General features: G+C 36.2%; 2 protein-coding genes across 2 annotated transcripts; one reads left to right on the top strand and one right to left on the bottom strand.

Moving 5' to 3' along the window:
- Positions 1 to 1583: 1583 nt before the first annotated feature.
- Positions 1584 to 6371, bottom strand: LOC110705175 (zinc finger protein GIS2-like). Its single transcript, XM_021883027.1, has 4 exons — positions 6212 to 6371; positions 4646 to 4906; positions 3112 to 3204; positions 1584 to 2406 (listed from the first exon to the last, which is right to left on the bottom strand). Exons 2-4 carry the CDS (start codon positions 4813 to 4815, stop codon positions 1851 to 1853), a joined length of 819 nt encoding a protein of 272 aa, XP_021738719.1. The 5' UTR covers positions 4816 to 4906; positions 6212 to 6371; the 3' UTR covers positions 1584 to 1850.
- Positions 6372 to 8952: 2581 nt separating this feature from the next.
- Positions 8953 to 26149, top strand: LOC110705174 (zinc finger CCCH domain-containing protein 19-like). The gene is made up of 11 exons (XM_021883026.1): positions 8953 to 9092; positions 9292 to 10975; positions 11653 to 11732; positions 13907 to 14088; positions 17222 to 18275; positions 18417 to 18544; positions 19663 to 19722; positions 19800 to 19850; positions 20464 to 20534; positions 23963 to 24111; positions 24189 to 26149. Exons 2-11 carry the CDS (start codon positions 9315 to 9317, stop codon positions 25898 to 25900), a joined length of 5148 nt encoding a protein of 1715 aa, XP_021738718.1. The 5' UTR covers positions 8953 to 9092; positions 9292 to 9314; the 3' UTR covers positions 25901 to 26149.
- Positions 26150 to 26809: the final 660 nt, after the last annotated feature.

Raw genomic sequence — 26809 nt, 5'->3', positions numbered from 1 at the left:
TATTTTGAGTTAGTATCTCATATTCATAAGGATAAACGATTTCCATTCTCCTATCCATCTCATGTACAGAAACAATTCACACACCAGACAACATCGTCTGACAGGAATTTTTACGACTAGAATTGCACAATCGAAAACATAACAGCAGTTAAAACAATTGTCTTTAATGTCCATCGTATTAGTATAAATCACACATACTGTACTTCAAGCTAACAGTAGATGTTACATAGGGGTGTAAATGAGATGATCCGTTCACAAACTACTCAGCTCGACATTGTATTATTCAAAGTTGCCTAACAAAAACTTTACAACATAAAATAAGCTATTCTCCTCAACTAATTGTACTGTATAATGTGAGAGTGGAGTGCAAAAGTATGAGTGGAAGCAAACGAAGCATAAAAAAAAGTTGTGGTCATACAATCAGCTGTTTGTCAATAATTCACTGAATCAGAAGAATCAACTGAGAAAACTTGGATCACACTTTTGTCATCCTACCAACAACATTCTTCCAAATCTTGTTTATATTATAACTTGTAAGAAATACTTTTTGCTTTTTTAGGTAATCAAACTGCATGTGAGTGGCCTCTACATGTTTTGGTAGATTCATCTTTTCGCTTTCTTGTTAATAATTACTTAATCAATTGAAACAGAACCAGAAACAGAAACAGAAGCAGAGTTGTACAGCAGAAATCTTCAGTCTGCAGTAAGCAAGATGACTCTTTATTGGCTTTTTAAGGGTTGTTATGTCTGCAAGTTTCTTGATAAGAAACCTTTGCGGATGTTTCAAGTAAGAGAATCAGAGGGACCTAGGAGTTAACTACTGAAACCTTAATTAAGCTTCTTTTGCTTTCGATTTTACTTTTCGAGTTTTTCCTGTGTTTAGTGAAAGATGATAACATGAGTAAGATATTGTTGTACTCTTCTCAATGTTTACAACTTTTCTGACATCTATTTGTCGACTAATTAGGCAATTAATAGGAGACAACGTCCTAAAAACCCAAGAAAATTGTATTTAGATCTTTAACGTGCCAAATTCCCTATCGACAATCATATTCATTCTATAAGAAGTTTGGCGGTAACAATCCAGCAGGCCATTTTTCCTGATACAATATTGCACTCTCATCACCAAGCCACAAGAACTTATGTTTTAGCCACCTATGACTAATGCATACAAATTACATAACTTACTGATATATATCATAATATAATTGCATAGGATGATAGGAGTAAGAATTATACACACATAAGTTTTGAAATGCAGACAGTTTCCAAGGGTTAGTAATTGTACCTTGACAAAATAGGTAGCACAGATCCAGGTATGTGTAAGCTGCTCCAAACAGGCATTTTAAAAACACACCAGCTAATGTATTTATCAAGCGTAATCAAGCAAAGGCTCGCCCATAAGGAAGAGCACGACGTTAAACCTTGAAGTTTATCGAGTTTTTAAAATATATATTCACCTTCAAAGCCAATAAGACTCTTCCATATCCTTCTAGGCTTCTACCAAGGGGTCAAATCTGTAATGAGGCTAACAAATAAACAAGCTTTTAAAAGAAATCAGGACTGAGATAAAAGCAACAAGATAGTTTTTAATAATCTTGATATGATAAAATTAAAATGGATTGAAATACTAAATTCTTCAAATCTCAACTTCAACAAACTTCAAATAATGCTAAAAATTCCATTCACTAGTACAGCACTCAAAGACCAAATTGAAACTTGTTAACTTAAAACCTCAGCTGAACCTAAAAAAAGTCTACTTCAAGATTCTGGTAACACAACTAACTGGCAAAATATATGCCGTTACACCTAATTATCATGGATAGCCATTACACGATAAGCTTCAACAATCAGTACCTCCTTGGGTAGCGGTCCAAGTACCTCCCTGAAGGGCATTCATATGCCAGATGACCACGACCTCCACACATATTGCAGATCACTGGTGTAACACAGTCCCTACTCATATGCCCTAGCTGCTGGCAGTTCCTGCATACAACATCCCTGTAACCGCCACCACCACTGTAACCACCACCGCCACCTCGAACCACACTTCCTCTCCCAGCAAGATCATCCGCCTTAGGGCAACCTCTTGCTACGTGTCCTGACAAGTTGCACAGGTTGCAGACAGGTTCATTAGTACAGTCTCGAGCAAGGTGACCTGTCCTCCTACAGTTGTTGCAGGCCTTCTCATTGGTACAATCCGGTGCAAGGTGGCCTTGTTTGTAACAGTTGTTGCACAACCTCACATCACCAGGTGGCGGTGGTGGGACATGACAGTCCCTGGCCTGGTGACCACCCTTGCCACACCTGTGACAAATGCCCTCATTAGGGCAGCTGCTGGCTGTGTGGCCAGGTTCTCGACAGTTCCAACAAAGAGACTTTGTGGTACATTCCAGGGCAATGTGCCTGATAGAAAATAACCAGACAAACTATGACGAAACCATACTTGTTATAACAAACAACCAAAAAACTAACAGCATTTTCAAAACAGTTTTTATGACTAACTGCTCAAAGGTGGCAGATCGGCGGCCAGGGGGAGGGAATAGAAACACAATTCTGAAAAACAGGATAGAAAAAATAATATTAATGAACTCCCTCAACCAATCCCACTACATACAACAAGTGATAATAAGGCACTGACCCTCTAAGTCAGAGATCATTAGGGCAATTAGAAGCTTAGAGCCTCCTAAAGCAGCAGGAAAAAGGGACTACGGCACTATGTAAATTGCCCTACAACTTCCTAAAACATGAATTGAACCTTGGTCAAGCACATAAACTAATACCTTGAACTTTATAGTTTATCAACTCAAGGTAAGGTTGCTATGAAAAGCAGCAAAACTTGGAAAGGAGATTTTTATACAAGTTTGAAGTTTCTTGATTAACTTTCAAAAAACATCATCTACCAAGAGCTCTCTCTGTCCCCCCCCCCCACGCACGCACGCGCGCGCACACACACGCGCAAACTAAATATAAAGAGTGTACACACGCGTGCGTTCGCGCACACACACACACACACACACACACACACACACAAAAAAAAAAAAAAGTAAACAAAGAAACAGAGATTGTGCTGGCAATTCAAAGCAAATGATAATTATGCAGCATACTTACCCAGGAAGACCGCAATTATGACAAATGCCTACATTAGGACATTCTCTAGCAAAGTGGCCAGGGCGCTTGCAATTCTTGCACAGATTGTTCTGGCTGAAAGAAAATACACAATCAAGAAAAGTCATAATCCTCAGTTAAGAGAAAAGAGAGGGGGTGTTTGGGGGAGCATAAATATTTGGCAATAAGCTTCCTATATCCATGAATATTTACTTCAGCTAAAAATAAAATGTGTTTCAAGAATCATAAAAAAGCACTTAACCATTAATAACAACAATGCCAACATGACAAGAAAACATTGTTAAAGGGTCTTTTACACGTCCACATGCAGCCTCCGTTGAATATAGCGTCGCCTTGATATTATTTACAACCAGTTCTACAATTTATATCATCTTCGCTTTGCCTCTTCATTATTATCAGGTTTAGCAATAATTCTCTTAATCGTTTATATATTTCTTCTTTCATGGCTCTGCCACACTAACTATTTGCTTTCCCTTGTCTTCTTGAAGTCCACTTGAGTTTTAAGGCCGACTTAATAAGATATGGAGACACTATATTAGTTTTTCTTGAAAAAAAAGATTCAACATCTTTAGCCATAAAGAATGTATGGAAAAATATCAGAAGGGGGAAGTTAACTCTTGTATTCAAGAAAACTATACCCTAACGTAATCCAATTTAAATTCACTCAGTATTTAAGAAAACCACAAATGATAAAGTCCACTGAGAAGGGCGAGAGTTCACATCAGCACAGAGGCACTGAAGCTAGAGAGAGTTGTCCCACAAAAATACTTCTTGATCACAGTTCTTTTCACTTTAAAATCATTTAGCCAAAAGGGCTAGTCATAAAAATTGGCCGATTATTAAAACCATCAGACTTCCCTAGAACATTACATCCCAGCATTCATATATGTTGGCTGTTATGCAACTTACCAAAGTAAGAGTTGAGGCACGCCAATTGTAAATTAAAATGGAAAATGTGCAGGTAAAGAGTTTGTTGCATGCAAATAATCATGTCAGAAACCATTGACTCACAAACACACATATTGTAAGTAACCTCACTTCAAACTGATTTCAAAGGAATTATTATCAAGACACTATACTCAATTAATAATTTCAAGATCTGTAGAAATTATCCCAAATATGAAGTGTGACTAGTTTCACATAAAGTCCCTATATAAAATCAACTTACGAAGAAATCCATTAACAGTTGCAAAATATATTGAGGAGGAAAAATAACTAAAACAAAAGCCAGCAGACTTAGTACTAGCACCAAACTTTTAGGACTCCTAATGAAGAACATCGTACTATAACTACTAGCACACCATGACAGACCCTTCATTCCATAAGACATTGAGGTACAACGAAATGATTTTAGAGAGGTCACACACACACACACACACACACAACAGGAGAATCTCACGTCAGTTTTACCATTATATTTTGTTTTAATAGAATAAGTTACCACCTCTCCACAGCTATTCATAGAAAGACTAGGCAAATAGGTAATTGAACAGCCCAACAAGCAATAACAAAAAACCTGAAACCCCGACGTTGGTCTCTCCCATAAGGTGCACTACGAAATGACTGGCGTTCACTACGAATCTTTCGATCTACTGGACTCCTGCTTCTACTTCTGCTTCTACTTCTGCTTCTACTTTTGCTCATACTTTTGCTCCTGCTCCTGCTTCTGTCCCCGTCTGAACTCATTCTCACAACCTTCCTTCTGTACGCCAACTACCCGCCTCCGGTGTATACAAATGCCAAAACAAAAACACCCCCACGAGCTGCAACTTTCTCCCTGTCCATATCATACAGCACACCCAATGCCACATCTATAAGATGCAATAAAACTCCTCTACTTTCTCCATTACAGAAAAACAAAAATAACAAAACAAGCCATCTACCAACTGCATATCACATTATTTAGCATTAAGCAATCCTTGCACCACCAGTTCTTAACGTCTTTACCATGGGTCAACCTTGAGATTTTATCAACTACGAAGGCGGACTGTGATATAGGGTAAACCAAAACAGCATTACGCAAACACAATCATACAAACAGGCACACTAGAAAATCCAGATGCTCCCAGTATAAGAAGTTTGTCTGATGTGGTCAGATTGGTCACTCGAGTATGCAAAGCTCCAATTAAATCCTACCATCGTGCACAAAAATAGTGCCCAAACATAGAACAAAACATTACAAGTAATATCCCTTTGGATTATATACCTCAACATAGCCCACATAACAATGCAAAATCATCTTCTTATCTCAACTGCAATGACATTAAAGCTATACAAATTACAACTTGACTATTATCAAATCATCTATGGGACAATGACGAGTTGATTATAAGACAAACAGCCAAATACACTCAAAAAAAAGTTGAAGCGTATAATTATGCTAAAAGCAACAACATGCATATTAACCAAATAATGTTGTAATGTATATGAACCACTTATGAGTGCTCGAAACAAGATATGATTAATTGACAATTCGAACGCACTGTCAAAAAGTCACAAACAAAATCTTGAAACCAGAATGCACATGTAATAATAATGCCTTAATCATGTTAAAGTTTACATCGAAGCCATTGTAATATTGTGGTTTTCGGGGATTAGATGGTCACCCGGAACCCAGCCGATAGTTAAGCAATAACCCATTCCACTACTCATACCCTTCATTTCACAAGCTGCAAAACAACTCAAATCTACTCAATTTCATTTTTCCACAAAATCCAACATAAAACTTTTGACATTTTAATCTGTCATATTCAACCAAAAACAAAGAATATGATATTAACTAAATGTCCTGTATCCGTCACACTGCTTCTTGTTTTTAATCAAATCAACCAATTGAACACCAAATTAATCAATTCAACATTGATACGATCTATTAACATCAAATTACGAATGTAAACAACAAGGATTCGATGAATTTTAGGCTTACATGTTGAATTTATACAGGCAAAGGAAGTGTATAACACAAATTAAACGAATTCAAATACTGAATTCAATTTCTTAATTGCAAATAAAGTAGATAAATTGCATTGAACTGAAACAAATTGGATTGAAAATTTAAATTAAGAAGGTGAAGAGAGAATACCTGGGTTCACAACTTTAAGTTACGTATGCTTCAATTGGAGAGTTGTTGTTGCTGATGTAGGGTTTCAGAGAAAAACAAGTATGTATTCGTATCCAAGTTCCATTCACTTGATTTGGTAACGCATTGACTTAATTGCACTTATCTAATCTAATCTAACCTAACCTAACCTTAAAAGCACGAATTATTCTTAATTCATCGTGAAACTAAACTTAAATGGCTCTTAATATCTTTATATTTGGAACTACGAATTTACAAAGTAATTGTAACTTATCGAAATAATGTGTTTTTTTAACCTGGTATAATCTGAACTTACACTGTATGTCTTTGTATTTTGCCACATTTATCTCAAACTTTCAGTTAAGGGGTTAGTTTGTTCATATTACTGTCATTTATTTTAAGTGTAAAAATTCATAATACTTTGGAAAAAGTAAGTTTTGATTAAGGCCCTGTTCTCTTCACCTTAAAAAAATAATATTAAGTAAAAATAATTTCACTTCAGTAAAAATAAGTTCAGTTCACTAAAAATAATTTCAGTTCAGTAAAAATAAGTTCAGTTCAGTAAAATTCAGCTTTCTTAAAGAAGAATTATAATAAAAAATCAGTAAAAATAATTTCAGTTCAGTAAAAATAATTTAAGTTTTGTAAAAATAATTTCAATTTCAGTTCAATAAAATAATTTCAGTTAATTAAGGTGAATCAAACAGGGCCTAAGGTCACCTAAGTATTTTGTACTACCTCCGTCCCCGAAAGAACGACCTATTTGGCCGAATTTTAGTCCCAAAAAAATGACTCATTTGCATTAAAACACCCATAAATTTGCAGCAATATTTGTGCAAAATTAGCTTCTCCATATAAAAATTTGATTTTCCATGTAATTTTATTACTTTCTCTCTCTATTTTTTTACAAACTCCATGTAAATTTATCTTTTCAATATACTTTTACTTCTTTTTATTTAACTTTCTTAATACCTGCGTAACCAACTCAAATGGGTCGTTCTTTCAGGGACGGAGGGAGTTCAAAAGTTTTTAATAAATATCAAATGTATAAAGCACACCTTAAGTTTATTTTTCCCAGAGTTTAATGAAGGTTTTTTTTTTTTTGGTAAGGAGATATGCCCTACCAGGTTGGAACTCTAACACTTCCTCCCTGACTCGGGTTAGCTGACTAGGCATTTTGGGAGTGGGGTGAAGGGTGAGGGAATTCCCACCCTAAAGTGTCTCTAGTGAGGATTAAACCTCCAACCTCAAGGTTGGATGGTATAACCCTTTCTATTAGACTTAGCTTAGCTTGGTAGAGTCTAATGAAAGTTAAGGAAAACAAAATAAGACATATGTTTAATTTCAACAAAAAAAAAAACCATCAGGGTTTGTTGGCATCACAACGGTTTTTCTTTTTTTTTTTTTTAAAAAAAAAAAAAAATTCATAATGAATAAAAAAATTAGTTAAGTTTATTAAATGCATGCTAATTTTTCTTCAAAAAAATAAATAAAATTCATGTTAATTTTGAAAACTGACAACAGAAAAATGGAAATACCTTTTTCTTGTTTGTTGTTATTTTATTTTATTTTAAAAACGAAAAAAAAGGTCAAATAAGCCCTAAGTAACTAGTTCATGAATTGACTTAAAACAAGATATTCTTTCTTGCCAATTTTGCCAACAATAATAACAACAATAATAAAAAATAATAAAAAAATTATTACAAATAAGAAGTTTTTAATGTCAGTCTATGTTGAAAAAAATGTTAACAAGAAATTGGTTGAGCAATGTTAATACTACATAATTTGGATTAATTAAAGACAAATAACATTTAGGGCCTGTTCTCATACGTTTATTTTCAATTCAGTGCAGTTTAGTTCAGTCCAGTTAAGCTCAGCTCAGTTCAGTTCAGCTCCTAATTTCCTTCTCTTATAAAATATTCATTTCAGTTCAGTTCAGTCTATGAAACATGCCCTTAGTCTTTGTTTTTTTTATGATGAATTTATACTATTTAATTTTTGCTAAATTAAAATTATTTTTTGTTATTAATATTAATTTATACTTGGTAAGCTAAAACTTTTTATTTTATTTTATTATTTTTAGTAAACTCAGGCGTATTTTTATTAGTTTGTACTTTTTTTTTGAAGAATATTAATTAGTACTTATATATACTAAATTACAATTATATTCTTTATTGACGTAATAACTACAAAATATTTTTACTAAACGTAACTTATCTTTGTCAAACTTTTTGTTTAACTTCTAGTAATTTTTATTACGTAAATTGATTATGTAATATATTTGTTTGATGTGGAATCTGAGTAATGTTGGGTTAAATAAATGTCAAGTCAAATTGGGTTACAAATAGTTTTAGCTTGGGTCAAAACAATTTAAGTAAAGTGGGTAGGTAATAACAAGTTTGAGTAAAATAAGGTAATTTTTGAGTCTAAATAATTTGATCATTTTAGTGAAATCAGTTCAATTATAGAATTATCAAGTTATATTCTGTAATAGATTGAGTTTCGTTGTACATTATCTAACCGGTTTCAACTAAACTTCTAATCAGTTATACCTCATATAGTCGTATCTTACGAAATTACCAACGAATTTGGATCTACGGACCAATGGACCATTAATGCTACTCGTGTAATCGTGTTTATGTGGTTTAATTAAATGTGAAATTTTCGTATCGAGTTAATTTTTAACCCTTTTGCAGTTAATATTTTTATACACGTGTCATCGTAATTCCTCGTATATCTATTTTATTGTTTTTTTTTTCTCTTAAGCTCCATTTCACGTTTTCGCTACCTCGCTGCACTCTCTATTCTCCATTGTAGCGTACTCTGAATTTCTCCATTGAAGCGGCTTGTGAGCTTTCTCTCCGCCATTGAAGAAGCTTTCAAGGTGAGATGTTATTTTTTTCTTTTCTGTTCTTTCATTGTTAATCGTCACATCAATTTCGAATTCTAGGGTTTAATTTCACACTATCGTTAATTTGATTATCAGTATAGTCAATTTAGGGTTCTTAAGCGAGAAGTATTTATCGTAATTTTTGGAGCCTAATTTGATAATTGTGTCAACTTTGGTTGCTAATGTGTTGCAGGTTTTGGTTTGTATAACTATTTAATGTCAGGGCGAAAGAGCCATGAAAATGGACCTTTTCTCCCTGGGCCTGCCCTTGATCAGGGACGGGTTAGTGTGGGAGGTGAAGTAGGGGGCGAGGAAGGTGAGGAGGAGGAAGAAGAGGTGGGAGGTGAGGAAGCTAAGAAGGAATTCCAGGTGTTGGGAGGTGAAGGAGTCGAGGAAGTTGGGAAGGCGAAGGAGGTTATGGGAGAACAAGAGGGAGGTAAAGCTGAGAAGGCGGAAGAGATCATGGGTGAACAAGTGGGAGGGGAGGAAGTTGGGAAGGCGGATGTGGTCATGGGGGAACAAGAGGGAGGTGAGGAAGTTGAGAATGCAGAAGAGGTCATGGGTGAACAAGAGGGAGGTGTGGAAGCTGAGAAGGCGGAAGAGATCATGGGTGAACAAGAAGGAGGTGTGGAAGCTGAGAATGCAGAAGAGGTCGTGGGTGAACAAGAGGGAGGTGAGGAAGCTGAGAAGGCGGAAGAGATCATGGGTGAACAAGAAGGAGGTGTGGAAGCTGAGAATGCGGAAGAGGTCGTGGGTGAACAAGAGGGAGGTGAGGAAGCTGAGAAGGCAGACGAGGTCTTAGTGGAACAAGAAAGAGGTGAGGAAGCTGAGAAGCCGGAAGAGGTAGTGGGAGAGAAAGGATGTATGGAAGTTGATAAGGTGGAACCGTCTGTGGGAGTAAAAGAAGGTGAGGCAGCTGACAAGCTGGAAGAATTTGGGGGAGAAAAAGGAGTTGAGAAAGCTGATAAGGTAGAAGAGGGTGGGGGAGAAAAAGGAGGTGAGGAAGCTGATAAGGTGGATGAGTTTGGGGGAGATAAAAGAGGTGAGGAAATTGACAAGGTTGATGAGTTTATTGGAGAGGTAGTGGGTGAGGAAGCTACAAAGGTGAAAGAGGATGTGAGAAAAGAAGGGGGTGAGGAAGATAGCAAGATGGAAGAAGATGTGAAAGAAGAAGAGGGTGAGGAAGCTAACAAGGTGAGAGAAGATGTGAGAAAAGGAGGTGAGGAGGTATCGGCGGTTGTTGGACAAGGAGGTGAGGAAGCTAAAGAGGTGGAAGAAGATGTAAGAGGAGGTGAAGAGGCATTGGGGGTTGTGGGGGAAGGAGGAGGTGAGGAAGCTAACAAGGTGGAAGAGGATGTGAGAGACGAAGCTGAGGAAGCTAAAAAGGTGGAAGAAGATGTGAGAGAAGGTGGTGAGGAGGTATTGGCGGTTATGGGAGAAGAAGGGGAGGAAGCTGACAAGGTGGAAGTAGACATGAGAGAAGGAGGAGGTGAGGAGGCATCACAGGTAGTGGGAGAAGGAGGTGAGAAAACTGACAAAATGGAAGAAGATGTTAGAGAAGGAGGTGGGGAGATGGGGGATTCGCCGGTTATGGCAAAAGGAGTGGAGGAAGCTGATAAAATGGAAGAGGATGTGAGAGGTGGGGAAAGGGAGGATTCATCTGTTGTGGCAGAAGACGAGGAACTAATGAAAGGAGAAGAGACGCCTATTGCTGATGCAGAAATGGATGTGGAGAAGCCTGGTAGTGGTGGGAAGCGGAGACGTGGGCGGAATTCTAAGGCGCCCACTCCAACGAAGGCTCCAGCAAGGAAGACTGTGGGTGAAGATGTTTGCTTTGTATGTCTTGATGGAGGGGATCTTGTGCTATGTGACCGGAGGTTTGTACCTTTACTTGTGAATAGGAAGTTATATCTCTGTTAGTTTTTGCGAATTTGAGTGCTTGATATATTATACTCCATTTATCACCTTTTGGTCCTTTCCAATATATTAAAGAAAAATGTTAAAGCATTTATGCTGAACTTGTTAGTTATTACATTTGTAATTTGTATGATTACTACCTTTAGTTTCAGTTTCATTGTTGTTTGAAGTAATACAGAACTTTAAAGGGGGCGTTAGTTCATTGGTATTTAAACCTGCAACTAAGATTGTATTTGTAACTTAAGTGGTCAAGGGATATTGCATTTATATTTTAAGAGGCAAATGATTTGGATGAAAAAGGTTAGTTGAGTGGTCTAGCTTTTTGGATTGGAGGGAGTTTTGGGGCTGATTACAGTTTGGTAATGACATGCCCTCTTGTAGTTGGCATGGCCCGATGTTAGTGTTACTGATAGTGAGGGGGCATCATGTAGCATGGTAACATGCATTGGCTTTGCATTTTAGCAGAACATAGATTGACTATATAATTTTGGAAGTACTGCTGCATGGGTACTTATATGTGAATAGATGTTTTGAAATGAGGGAACTTGTATAGCGAGCAGATGTCTCAAATTTTTTTAAAAAAGGATGGATTACTGAAAGATACTAATATATTAAGTCTATATTCTTGGTGGTTCAGGGGCTGCCCCAAGGCATATCATCCTTCATGCGTGGATCATGATGAGGAGTTTTTCCAATCAAAGGGTAAATGGAACTGCGGTAAGTTTGATTAATTTTGTATTGTTTTGGATGTGTTGTTTACGCCAAAAACTCATGTGCGTCTTTTGCTTGTTTATTTGAAATCATCTCCTTTGGTCTCATTTAACTGTCATTGTTTTAACCTAAAATCCTAAATGCTTTATGTTGGGGACATCCATAATAGTTGCTAGTCTTGCTACTTCCATCATCCTCGTATAATCGCTCTCTCAAGTTAGGCTTACCAATCGAGAGTATAAATAGGGAACTATATTGTTGTTTGTTAGTACAAAAGTAAGGATAGAGAATGTTTGTGGTGGGCTCCACATCACATGAAATACACGTATAGTGAATCCCATAGCACATAGGTTGAGATGCTGGGATAAAGTAAAATTTCCACTAAAGGTAAATATGAATGGACCTATATGGTATATAGAATAATGGTTTGATGACAAGGGGAGTAATATGGTTGTATAATCTCATGGCCAATTAGCAATTTACATGAGTCTAATTTTAAGATGTTTTATATTGAAACTAGTTTTGCACATTGTGCCTACTTGACCACAGGAAAGTTAATACTCCCTCCATTTTTTTTTATAAGCTAGAGTTAGAGATTTTCCACTATTCATATGTCATCATTGACTTAATTTTTTAACCAATATATAATATATAAATATGATCATATAATATGTTGTTGGATTTGTCATAATGTCTACTTTTGTAAATTTTATTTTTTCATAATTTTTACTAATCTCACACTCAAAATATTGATGCTCAAAGTTGTGTCTCAGCAAATGTGTAAATTTTACACTAGCTTATAAAAATAATATATATATATATATATATATATATATATATATATATATATATATATATATATGTATAAAAACCAGTGGGAGTAACATTTAGATTTGAATTTGTTTTGATAATATTATGTCACTGGACATTGCTCATGCATATTACAATTTGCAAGGCTGTTATCTACAAGAATTTTAGGCTATATATTTTGATTTTTTGCCCTGTACTTTGGCGTTTTTAAGACGTGTTTATTTTGTTGTTGCCTGAGAGAACTACTATCATGTTAAGCTTTCATTCTAGGCCCTAAACCAAAAGATTACGGGCATGTAAGAAATTTTGAGGATATAATTGAGATATATCTTGTGTAGCTCTACGGCCTGTACCTTTTATAGACTCCTCTTTTTACTGTCAATTCAGATTTTTTTTTTCTCTAGGGAAGGGAAACTGATGGATCCTAAAGTCTGCTGTTAGTCTGTTAGAGAATTTTCATCTTAATTCTAATAATCCTACCTTTACCCTGTCTTTACCAAAATGGTTCCACTTTTCAAGTACTCCTTTCTTCTCAATTTAATTCCCTTGTGAGTAAATGGCTAGTCAAAATAATAAAGGAAGAGAAAGAGACAGATATATGCTACTTCCAGGTATTGGCCTGAATATTGTGATACTATAGAAGAGAAATATACATATAGAATCCTATATGAAAATTATAATCTGTTTGACAGGGGAGTGTAAAGGCTGTAATTGAATAACTGGTGCAGCTATGTGGAAGAACTGCATGTTGGTAATGTACTTTCATATCGTGGCCATTTGAAAATCCTTGATTCTTTATCCTACAAACTATCTGAAATTTATGCATGTTACAGTCTGCAGTACCCAATTACACTTCTTAGTGTGTTTTGCAATAATCCCCCTTAGGCCCTTACAGTCTTTCATGATTTGGGATTCATGGTCTACTATATATAAAGTGCAATCACAATGTCTGCGGTGGTTTGTGCTGCTGACTACACATTCGCGTCTCTTGGTGTTGTTTCAGCAATTCTGGCTTGCTGCTAATTGAGTTCATACATATTCATGATTTTAGATGAGTAGCAAAGCTACAGTGTCTGAACCTGAATTACTGATATTAAAATGATAAGTTTTAAGTTTTATAATCAGCCATAATGCAGATTCCTTGCTTCTATGCTGCTTGGCATCACAAATATGAAACCTTCTAAGAGTTTCTGGTTTGTACTTTTAGCTAGTTGGTGATGTTTTAATTGCTACTTGCTTCATATTCTTGCATTACTCTCAGTATGTGAAATTTATCTTATACTCCGTATTATGTTCCCCCTTACCACTTTGTTTTTATTTTTTTAATATCACAATGGCTGATTATTTATTTTTTTTCACTTTATGAACAGGCTGGCATCTCTGCAATCAATGTGGGAAGAACGCCTACTTTTTGTGTTATACCTGCACATTTTCATTGTGCAAAGGATGCAGTAAAGATGCTGATATATTTTGTGTTAAAGGAACCAAAGGCTTTTGTGAATCCTGCATGAAAGCTGTAATGATGATTGAAAATAGTGAACAAAACGCGATGGTACGTATTCGTTTCCTTTCTTTTTATGGTTAAGTTTCGATTTTCTTCTTTTTCTACTCTGTTGAAACGTGTTCTGTGGCTGTGGCAAGGATATCAACACAAATGCATGTCGTATATGGTTGATGAGACCTTGTCAGTATACCTCAGTGACAACTTAGAGCTTCTTCTTCTACACTTGTTTCACAATGCATTGTCCACGTGATATATCTCTATCAATAAGAAGGATATGACAGTTTTAGTGAACCATTTCAAAATAGTCTATAATTTAGCAGATCCAAGTGTTTGTTCCATCAGAGAAAGGACTTTGATTAGGTCTCAACTCACTACTCAAAGCTAGAAATCCCTGTAAATGTTGCCTAGTTGTATTCGTATATGCAATGTCAACACCAGATATTCCTAATTTGTTTATTTCTAGAAAACGTTTTTTCCCCTTTTGTTTCCAAAATGTTGATTAGATTACTTTAAGCTCTCAAGTTAATAGTTTTATGTTTTTATCTTAAATTTCTGAGGTTTAACATGCCAACTCGAAACATTGCATTCTAATAATATCTCTGGAAAACTATCTTTTCATTTTACCTGAAAGTGCAAAGGATTTGGAAGACTTATTGAGATGCTTGATTGTATTCTGTCAACAATCCATGCTATAATTGCTCTAAAGAGAAATCTTATGACAACTTTAGTGATAATTATGTTTTATACTCTATCACTCCCCCTCACATGAAAGGGCCTTTGGGCTTGAAATGTGAATGCAGCACATGCCCTCTCATATCCGGCGCGAAATAATTCCACTTTGAAGGAGGGGTGGATGAGATTCGAACTCGTGACCTCGCTCCGATACCATGCAGAGGACCATTTCAACCAAAAGCTTAAGCTTTTGGACCACAAGCGAGACAATTAACTAAGTCTCACAAAGACAAAAACTTCCACATATAGAGAGACTATCGTTGTTGAGAGTGTAAACTGAAACTAAACAATCTAGAAATAGTCAAAACAACTAGAAAAATGGGCTTCTGTCGTACCACCAATGATATAGCTGATATCCCTACAATGATGTTAGATGAGAAGGAAACAGAGATGAAGCAAGGAGAATATCACCATGGATTTAACAATGGCCCTGTTTGGTAATTAGCGGTTAGCTGATTGGTAAGAGCTGGTTGTATTTGCTGTTTTGACTAGTTGGTTTATAAGAGCTTTTTATGTAGAGCTGTTTGGTAGAATTAGCTTATTATTTGTAGTTATTTGTTAGTTGAACATATGAAATGACAATTTAGGACATTGATAAATTTTTTTTTACTTGATTAGGGTAAGAAACTGGGAGGGCAAGAATGTGAATTAGAGTAAATTTTAGGATAAAATTGTCTTTTGACATCCATTACTCAATAAGCTAATCTAAAAAGCTCTATTTTTTAGCTTTTTACAAATTAGCTTATTTGCCTCAATAAGCTCATTTAAAAAGCACTTTTACCAAACAACCAAATTAGATGATTTATGTAGTCAAACCTCTAACTTGGTCAAAATAAGCTCATTTTGGTCAAAACTCTAATTATAAAACATGGCCAATATGTGTCGGTCAAACTATTTTGAATTGTATCCTGTTTGTTCCACCAACTCAAACATTTGAAATTAAACCCTTAACTTTCATGTTTGAGGATGGGGAACTGGTTGAGAGAGGGGCAAAGACCCCAGGATGATCTTGTTACCATTGGTGAGCCTGGCTGTCTCATGTCGTGCCCTATTGCCCGGGGTGGGTAAAGAAAGAATTTGTCAAAGTGTTGCAGGGGAAAGATATAAATGAGGGAGTGAGGATTGGAGGAGAGGAGTGACCGGTTGAGGTCTTACCAATGACTTGTAGATCCTGACTGTTTGTTGGCTAGCAACAACAGAGACAGATTCATTAAGAGTCGCCGTAAGCATGGGGAGGAAGTTTGAGAAGGAGATAAGAGGGATTGGAGTTGGTCACATCTGCTTTTATCATTTCATGTTTTTGTACGCTAGGGGACTCTTGGGAAGATGAAGATGGAAGTATTCTTATTTTTTACCTCCTTTTGTAGGCTATTTATTTGTTCTTCAATGGCTGAACCTAACACATCCCAAACATAGATTAATTCAAGGGCCATGAGGATTGAGGAATGATCAACTGCTTACTTATGTAGTGATGTGAAGCTAGGAACTTGCTAAAGGAAGTGAAAGCTACATGTCTTTGTGCTAAGAGGAGTTTACGCTTTCTGTTTCAAAGTATATCGTGAATGTCTACAGTAAAAAGTCTAGATTTAGTTTGCACTCATCGAACACCTACTGTTGCCCTATCTAAATCAAAGGAAGCTAGTTCTGCTAACAAAGGAAAGCGAGCTTCTATTAATGAGATGTGCTCTTGCTGGAAAAAACAAAGTATTTGAAAGGAGCACGACGCTGAAGTATCTCTAATGTTCCCACTCTATTTATTATTAGGTAGGTTGGACCTTCATAATTCATCTCTTCCTTTAAAGGCTATACACTGACGGATTTGAAGTATTATCACAAATTTCTTTTGGGGTCCTAATTTGTAGTGGGAAAATGAGGGAGTCATCTATTTTGTTTATATGATGTTGAGCTATACAGGGCCAGCTTGCTAGTCCTACTACTGCTTGTAAGCTTGAGTCGATAATTCTGCCCCATTTCGTCTTCATTGTTAAATTGATGTCTGGAACTAATTCTTATTTGTGACTTTGCTTTTTAGACATAATGGTGCTAAGTAAAAACTTTTACATCTGATTTTGGTGACACAGCAGTTTTATTTCATGATTTGTTTGATGTGATTAGAGGGGATATAAATCTGTCAAAATCACCGTAGTTTGTCTAATTTCTATGTGCTTGGTGGGGTGGTAGTTTGATTTTTTTTTTTAAATGAGTATTTACCAGCAGATGGGATTTTTCTGTACTCTTTCCTTGCACCATGCCCTGCATTATTATTGGAGTTTGGCTGCATTTGCTGGCAAAAGAAGATGCAACATAGCACTTATAGATGACTTTGCAGTCAAATATGTATTTCATATTGCCTCTAGTTGACTGAATGAAGATCATTTAAATTTGTTACAGAGTATATTTCTCTACATTATTTGAATTCATCTTTCTTTCTTTCTCATTCTCTTTTCAGAGTCATGCTGCTTTCGATGACAAGAGTAGCTGGGAATATCTCTTCAAAGATTACTGGATTGAACAAAAAGGGAAACTGGGTATTACATCTGATGAGCTAGCAAAAGCAAAAAATCCATGGAAGAATTCTGATGCAACTAACAGACGACGAACACCAGCTGAACTACTTGAGGGTAGTAATGATGTGGGAACTGATTCTGACAGTTCTCCTCCAAACGTAGAAGTGACTGATTTAAGAAGGAAGAGGGCTAAGAGGAAGTCAAAGCCAGTAGATTCTGATACAGATAGCTCTTCTGAGAAGGAAACAGGCACGGTGAAAAGAAAATCTAAAAGGAGGTTAAAATCCCAGGCTAAGGAGACATATTCAGATTCAGAACATTCTTCAGGAAACCAGGGTTCAAAGAGGGGGAGCAGGGCCAGAAGGCTGGCTAAGTCTCGTTCAAAGGGTGGTGGATCTGCTACTGCTGAAGGCAATATTGAGTGGGCATCAAAGGAGCTATTGGAGTTTGTGATGCACATGAAAAATGGTGATAGCTCTGTTCTTACTCAGTTTGATGTGCAGGGACTCATGCTAGAATACATAAAAATAAATAAACTTCGTGATCCGCATCGACAAAGCCAAATACTTTGTGATTCAATGCTTCAAAAGCTGTTTGGAAAAGCACGAGTTGGTCACTTTGAAATGTTGAAGCTGCTTGAATCACACTTCTTTCTGAAGGAGGATGCTCGTGCAGATGATAATCATGAAAGCGTTATTGATACCGAAGTCAGTCAATATGATGTTGATGATCATACTGATCCTTTATGGGACTCAGGCAAAAGTAAGGGGAAAAAATCTCGCAAAAGAGGTGAAGAGAGGGGGCAATCCAACCTCGATGATTATGCTGCCATAGATATGCATAATATTAACTTAATTTACTTGCGCCGGAGCTTAATGGAGCCTCTCATGGATGATCCTGTAACATTCCATGACAAAATTGTCGGTTCTTTTGTGAGGATAAGAATATCTGGCAGCAGCCAAAAGCAGGACATTTATAGGCTTGTGCAAATAATTGGTAACCAATATGTTTATGATGTTTTATTTTCTGTAATGTAGTCTTCTATAAAATATTTTCTGTAATGTAGTCTTCTATAAAATATTTTCTGTAATGTAGTCTTCTATAAAATGAAGATTCATTTTTTTTTGTCTGAATCAGGTACAAGCAAGGCACCTGAATCGTACAAAGTTGGTAAAAGGACAACTGATGTTATGCTTGAGATCTTGAATTTGGACAAGACAGAGATCGTATCAATAGATACTATATCTAATCAGGAATTTACAGAGGTAATTAATTACATTGCAATATTTTATTTGTTTAATCAACCTCCTTTGGCGGTCTTTTTTGTGTCTGAAAAGTTTAGATGTTTTATGGCTGCTCTGCACTAGTGACTTGAGCAGTTGAGCATGACCGCATGGGTCCAAAGTGGAATAATAATGATGCAGATATATGGTCTGTTGTATTTAAGATATCCTCCTGAAGGGGGTGGGTGGAATGGGGTGGGGGTAAATTAACTTCATTTGAAAACAACTGAAGCATTCTTACGTTGTTATCCTTCTGTAATAGCTGTATTATATAAATATTTCTCTACTTTAATGCATCCAAAATGCTTTTCCAATTTCTACAATGATACATTTAAGGGTCAATATATTCAGCCAAATATTTTGAATTCCCTCTTATCAGGGGAAGTTTTTTTAATTGGTTAAAGAAAGTACTGTATAACATTGTCCACGAAAAATGAAAGTGGCTTATATTTTGAAATGAGATTGAGGGGATGGTTGTCAATCATGGTTTTGTGTAATCATTTGCCTCAACTTGGGAGTTATTAGTGATCAATGGTGTCTGTTATTATTCACTATCTACAAACTTGCTACAATTAAATTTCGTCCTAAGTCTTTTACTTCCCATCTCTTATAAACAATTTCTTCTGGGTTTTCTATACAAGCATCACTTAACTTTATACACTATTCATATACTAGTTTTACCACATTTTTTTACTATTATGTTAAAACAAATGTTCTTATTTTAACTGTTGGGTAATTTCAATGTGTTTCTCAAAAAACATTTTTATGATTTTTTGGTAACATAATCAATATTAATAATGGTCAAAATTGTATGTTGGCATATATGAAAGGCAAAGTGATGCATGAATTGAGAAATTAAGGAAGTAGGACACACTGATTTTTGTTGAGGCAATACAGTTATAGGCGGGACTGTGTACTATTTGTCATGCGGAGTTCTTACCATGGAAGCAGTTTCATGCACTGCTTGACTGCTTGTTGCCTTAGGTAGTGACCAATGGTGTGTTTTTTTACATGCAGCAGTATGGCCAGTATCTGTAAGTCTGTAAGATTCCCTTTTCCTTCTAAGAGAGAGTGTAAACTTTATCTTGTTTTGATTTTAGGATGAGTGCAAGAGATTGCGCCAGAGTATAAAATGTGGACTTATCAGCAGGATGACAGTGGTAAGGCTATTTTGCTCTACATGAGGACTAAAATGCTTGGACTTTGTATGCTATTGAGATGTATTATTTTCTTTCAGGGTGATATTCTGGAAAAGGCGAGGGAACTGCAGGAAGTCAGAGTGACTGATGTGAGTAACTAAGCACCTTCCTCTCTATTGAATCTGAGTATTTTGCTTTAAGTGGGTTATGTTGTGTTTCTAGAAGCTTTGTTGCTTGCTTCTTCGCTGCCTTAGGTCTCATTTTGCCAAAAGCGCCTGTTATAGTAGCTTCAAACTGTCATATTATTTTCTTTTAGGTGTTATACTATTGTTCGGGTTAGCTGTTACTCTATTATATAGGTCATTTGTCAAAGTTGTTTATTTTGTATTCAGTAAAACTTATAGATGGGGGTTTAGTAAAAAAAACAATAATCTTTCTAAATTTTTTTTTATCTTTGAAAGCAACCCTAAGGCTAAACAATACTGTTGACATTCCGTGGAGTTTTATTGACTTTATTGTTATTTGGTATAATATATGGTTTTTATACTTTATTGTTGTTGGCAAGGTGATTTGTGAAGATGGAGTTGCTATTGTTTGAATCTTTGTGGTGGTCCTTGTTATTTAGTTTGTTCACCAACACCTGTTCAGTGAGGTGTTGTTTAAGTCTTGTGGAGTTCATATCTTAAAGTTTATTATTATTTGCTTTTCTGTATTACATATTCACAAGGCTCAACAAGTAATACTTTTGCCATAACTTCACAGTGGCTGGAAGCTGAGATAGTGAGGCTTAGTCATCTTCGTGATCGAGCTAGTGAAACTGGACGTAAGAAAGAATATCCTTTTTATAGTACTATAACATCTGTTATGCACTTGTAATGTTTGTAAAGTAGTTTGCGTTTCAATTCATTATATAGTCTGTATCTTTTGGTAATATCTTTCTAATGTTTAAATGGCATATATGGTATACATGTTACAGACTAATGACTAGATTGCCATTATTAAGTTTTCTGTTAATTATTGAAGCTTTTTGAGGAGGATATATTTAAGACAGTTAGGTGTGGAGAGAGGGGAGAGGTGTAAATGGTGAGAATAGAATCTAGATTTAAACACTAACGCTAAAGAGGATTAGCTTTATTTAGTCATTAAGTCCATATTACGAACAATATTTATTTTTGATATGTCCTCAAGCAATTTTTCCAATGCTAGATTGTGTTATGCTATCCATGCTCATTGAGAAAATTCTCACAACACTACACTACACTACAATCCCATCTTCTGATCACACACCGTGCATCTTTGCAATAGTATATTTTTTTTGCTCTTCTATCATCTAGTTGTCATGATATTGTTTTGCCTTGTTTTTTCAGATTTTCAGATCTATTCCTGGTTTTATTGAGCTGGTCTTTTCTGAAATTTGTAGTTGTGGAGAAAGATATAGATGGTAATGCATGTGCAGGAATAATAGTTGGATTTCTATATAGAATTCTGCATGTTTAAAAGGTTTTCATATTTTGTTGCAAGCTTTCAACTCAGTAATGAGCTACTCTCTTAGTGTCTCCTTCAAAAAATAATCTTACGTGCACACAAACTAAAGAATAATTCGTTAGTATATTGGTGATTAAATTGGGATTTCAAAGTGACAAGCAGTTCATTGATACTTAAACGAGTTAAACCTATAAAATATTATAAATAGTCAAGTGTAAGATAAACATAGAGGAAAAATGTCACAGGGGTCACTTTCTAAGTTTATAACCTTCAAGTAGTCTACAGCCTTAAATTGTAGTACGTGGAGTAATTTTCTTTCTTTCTTTCTTTTTTATTTTATTTTATTCTATTTTTTTTATAGGAAGAAATGAAGTATTTGGCAAATGGCCAAGGGCAACACTTGACATGTAATTGTGTTGTTTGTCTTTTATGATGGTCCATTATTTAATGGCCTAGTGGCTTATGTCAAGGTTGTGAAAAGTTATTTTCCTTTCAAGTGTAGAAGCATTGGGAATTAGATGAACAAATTCAGATGACTCTGTAGCTAATAGATGGCCCATACTATTATTAATATATCTTTATCTATTGAGGTTGCCTGGAAAGATAATAATACTCTTTGAATATTTTTAATGATCAGAACTGAATTATATTGTTACTCTTTGTTTGGTTAGGGATTATTTCCTTTGTGCCCCTGTTTTTGTGAGTTTATGGACTATGTGAGGAGATTTGGATGGCACGAAAAATTTGGGAATGCATGAATTATGTTGGTCAATGGATTTGTTTGCCTGTAAATCCACTTTGTACTTATATATGAGAATTAAGAAGAACCACAGAATAAAGGAGACACCCAAGACTTTTCAAACTATCCAAGGATAGTTCATATGTCATAGAATGAAGTGTTGGAAAAGGGTGATTGAACTATTGATTGAGGAAATGTATTAATATAACGAATGATATGCTGGGTTGATCCCTAACCAAAGAAAGAGTAACAATATGTATCAAAGTTGCCCTTCTTATGAGAATAATAGAGTATTATAGGGCAAGAAAGAAGGTTGTGCTCGTGTTTGTATTGACTTCGCGAAGTCGTATGACAGGGTACAAAGAGAGGTGCTTTGCTGGGCATATTTAAACCAGGAAACTTTATTGAACTAGTCTAGGTTATGTATTGAGACATGAAAAAAATGTCAGGAGCAATAGAGCCTTAGAAATTACAGCCATGTTTTTCCTTTTCTTTTAATATTTGAGTACCGTAGAAGATAGAAATGTCTTTCTTAATGTATGCTGCAAATACATATTACGTGGTTTTTGTACTTAGTAATTTGATTGAGTGGAGCTAATGAAAGTAATGATGTGGGAGATAGTATGCCTTTTAAACCTTTAAAGCATCCTTGTAGGACACCCAAAAAAGAAAATGGGGAATTTGTTGGGGACGGAGTGAGTCCCATTTTTGAGGTTTTACTTGCTCCCTTGCCCTCCCCCTCTGTTGCCCAATCAATAGAGGAGAAAGTGTTTTGACAACAAATGGAACCTTCTGATTAATAAATTAATTACCATTTTTTCTATTAAGTTCCTATTCCTTTTCATATTCATCATGAAGATGCTGTACTAGAATCTGTGCATATTGTCTCTCCTTTCTTTTTGTTTATGTGAGTGAGACAATATAAGTTCTGACTGTTGCATTGTGAACTGTAGCCAAATAAAGATTCCTTGTTCAATTTGTGATTCTGTTCCATGGTTTCTTTTTTCTATTGAAACCTATCTCAGGGAAACTCCAATATCTGATCAGTATCTTGTTTTTACTTTTGAAATTTGAAACACCTCTTTTGAATTGCCTATCACGTTGAGTCTTTCTCCTTCTGTCGTATGTGTTGCCTTTAATTTTAACTTTGTTTCTAGTCTTTTTTTTTTTTTTTTTTTTCACTGTGGTGCCAAATAGACATCTTAACATTCTTATCTTTGTGTTCTTCACTCTGCCAGCCAAAATTACTTCTATTAAGCAGCTGATAAAAATATAAGAGAGTATTTCTTCATTGTGCATGCCTGCTATTGTTAAGTTGAATTGGATATGTAACTTGTGTTCTTTACATCCACTGCTTTAGCCTATGTTTATTCCCAAAGCATTTCTGCAATTCTGTTGTATTTGACCCTTATTTTCAACGCACAATTTTGTCACAAACAGGTTGAATTGATTAACTTGATTCTCAATACCATGCCTTATGGACATTAAATTTAATATCTTGTGCTTGGTTCAATTCTGGAATGAATATCTTTTTCTTTTATATTATACCTGAAAGTATCTGGAATGAATAGGTTCCAAACCCCATACCTTGTGGGTTTGAGGTATGGATTTAAATGTCTTAAAATCATCTACCAAACACATGTTATGGGTTCAAACTATTCTAAACCCATATTTCATTTAATGATATTGTGAACTAAACACCCTATCTGTCATTTGCTATTACTGCTTAAATTCTTCTTAACATTTGACTGATATCTCCCTAACATTGTAAAATCAGTACATGTTTGAGACAGTTCCTTTGGAGGTTTGTGTAATGGATACATTTAATTTTGGCAGAATCTTTGGAGAATAGGTCCTGTTTCTATCGAATGTTCAATATCATCGTTTTGAAGCAGAGTGTGCGATTGAGTTTTGCTTTGGGATAATGTGACATATGCATAAAGTTCAAGTCTTGCTTTGCTCATGTAGTATGCTATTAAAGCTTTTGTTTGGTATGATGACATCGTTATTTTCTGGTTGTCCTTAACTGACCTTTACGCTCAGAGAATGTGTGGAGAAATTGCAGCTTCTGAAGACTCCAGAAGAACGCCAACGTAGGTTGAATGAAATTCCAGAAGTTCATGCAGATCCAAAAATGGATCCTAGCTGTGAGTCTGATGATGAGATTGAACATGATAAAAAACAAGGTATGTCCATGACCTGCTAAGTCAACTTGATTGTAGTAATTGTTATTTTGAAATTTATATTTTGTATTTTTGCGCAGCAAGTAACATGAGACCAAGAGAAAGTGGTTTTTTCAGAAGGGGTAGAGATCATTATTCATCACGTAGTGCAAATGCAAGACCTCCGAACAAGAGTTGGGAACCAGGCAGAAATTTGACCAGTAAGGGTTTCTCAAACAGAAGGGACGATGCTACTCGTTCCCCGCAGAGAAGTGAGCATACTTGGAATAATGGGATAGACAAGGGTACACCTAAGTCAAATAGTTGGGAGAAAACAAGGAGTACTCCGGATTCGTTGATGAGCAATCGAGCTGAACATTCTGGGATGCGATCAGATTTATCTGTGGCGGCTGCATCAGAACCTACACTGCCTTTATCTTCAACAGCAGTACAAACTGATGGGCAAATTGACGAGAAAGAAAAAATGTGGCATTACAGAGATCCAACTGGAAAGGTCCAGGGACCATTCTCTATGACACAGCTTCGTAAATGGAGTAGCACAGGATACTTTCCTGCTGAACTAAAAATTTGGAGAGCTTCACTAACTGAAGATGATTCTATTCTTCTAACTGAAGCATTAGCTGGAAAGTTTCAGAAGGATTCCCGCTCTGTTGGATCAAATTTAGATGTTAGCTCTAATATTAGGAATACACTGCCTATAACAGATGCTTCCAAACTCTCTGGTAGCAGATATGATTCCTCTAACCTCCCATCTCCAACTCCTGGACGAAGCCCAGCCGCCTGGAGTGGAATGCAAAATTCTAGTTCTTTTCAGTCGACTAATCAATTTCGAGGGAACGAACGATTACCTTCTCCTACCCCCACATCACCTGCTTCAAATCCAAGCAGTGTGGATAAGGCCAAAATTTCTCAGCAATCTAAGGGCGAAGTAGCTGGGAACAAGCCAGAAAATGTGGCAGCACCTATAGGAACAGTTCAACATGCTCCTGTTCAGTTTGTCTCCAATACAGGTATGGTAAATGCCCAACAAATATCATCACAAACAGGCCTACATGCAGCAGCAAATCAGCCATTTGTCCCTTCTGATACCACAATGAACCAAACGAATGTGGGACCCAATGCTTTAGGTGCTGTTCAGGGCTTCTCCAACATGGTTCAACAAGGCACTGGACAAAATCCTCCTGTCTATACTCACAATTGGGGAACTGGTTATGTTGCAAGACCAGAAATGGTGAATGCTAATGTGACGACATCCAATAATCAAAATGCTTTGCCCGCACAAGTCTCGTATAGTCAGTGGACTGGTGCTGCTGTAAATAACCAGCCTCCACCTTATGCTGCTGGATATCCTCCAGGACAAGGAAATATTGCCGCAAACTTTCCTGCTATGCCTGCGAATAATGCTTGGAGACCTACTCAGGCCAACATACCATGGGGCGCGCAACAGCAACAGCCAGGTAACCAAAACATAGGATGGGCTGGACAACCAGCTGTTGCTATGGGCCAACAATTGACAAGCCCTTCTCCAGGAGCACCAGCTATGGTAGCTGCGCAGCCAACTGTGGGTTGGACGGGTACAGGACCCAGTCCCTCTGCCGGAAACAGTAACATGGTTTGGGTTGCTGCACCTGGGAACACAGGTGCATGGGGAGGTGATCAGAACCGCAATGACGGAGGGGCTCAATGGAACAGGCAATCATCATTTGGTAGTGGAGGACAAAGAGGAGTCTGCAGATTCCATGAAAACGGCCATTGCAGGAAGGGTTCGTCATGTGATTTTATGCACTCTTGAATTTTCAGTAGTAGATACTAGGTAGTATCTTCTCATGTACAGTAATTTTCGTCCTTGGAGGAGGGGTGGCAACTCATTAATTTTATAGATACTTGTATGTCACATGCTTAAATAATTATTATCAGCAGCACCCTAATTTTCCTCTCTGTTGGTATTGTCAGTTCTCTGACCAGTGTAATAGTGGATTTTGTAGGGTGACTTACAGTTAACAGTAAAAAAATATGGTTCTTGGGTATTAGATTTTGTTCAGATTTGGTTAATGCGAGCTATTGGGTAGATGTTAAAAGCTTAAAATACCAGTCAAAATCATTAAAGTATCATTGACGCTTCATAATTTCCCACTTTTTCTCATCTACTTCATTTGTGCCCCCTTTGTGCCTCTAAGATTGACCTAATTTTTTTTTTCTCTTTTGATTTACCTTTTACCGTAACTAAATACTACTTTCGTTTCTTTTTAGTTGACACGATTCCTTTTTAGGAAGTTTTTTTTAGTTGACACGTCTTTAGTTGGGGTAACTTTTTTACCTTGCATTTACAAGTTACCTCACTTGCTTTAACTAAATAGAAACAGAGGAAGTATGATATACCACAACCTAGCTCTGAACATACTTATCTGATTGAACTTACTATTTCAACAATTTCACCCAACCAGAAATTTAACAATACTTTAATAAGGAATTTTAGGAGAGTGGAGGAAGTAGTTCACTGGTCATTTAATTACTGAAACAACTTTTGTGTTAAATATAAGGCACGTTCTATCTTGTTGGACTGTTGGAGCGATTAAATTGCTCGGCCTTATACTCTTGTTACTTCACCCCCTTTGGATTCGAGAACTCTGCTTGATTAGTGTAAACATAAATTGTTAATGGCAGTGCTCAGCTACTTCTGATGGATTGAATATGCACCGAT

Source organism: Chenopodium quinoa, unplaced genomic scaffold (assembly GCF_001683475.1).
Source record: "Chenopodium quinoa cultivar QQ74 unplaced genomic scaffold, ASM168347v1, whole genome shotgun sequence".
Lineage (NCBI taxonomy): Eukaryota > Viridiplantae > Streptophyta > Magnoliopsida > Caryophyllales > Amaranthaceae > Chenopodium > Chenopodium quinoa.
This window is presented reverse-complemented; position numbering and strand designations above follow the sequence as displayed.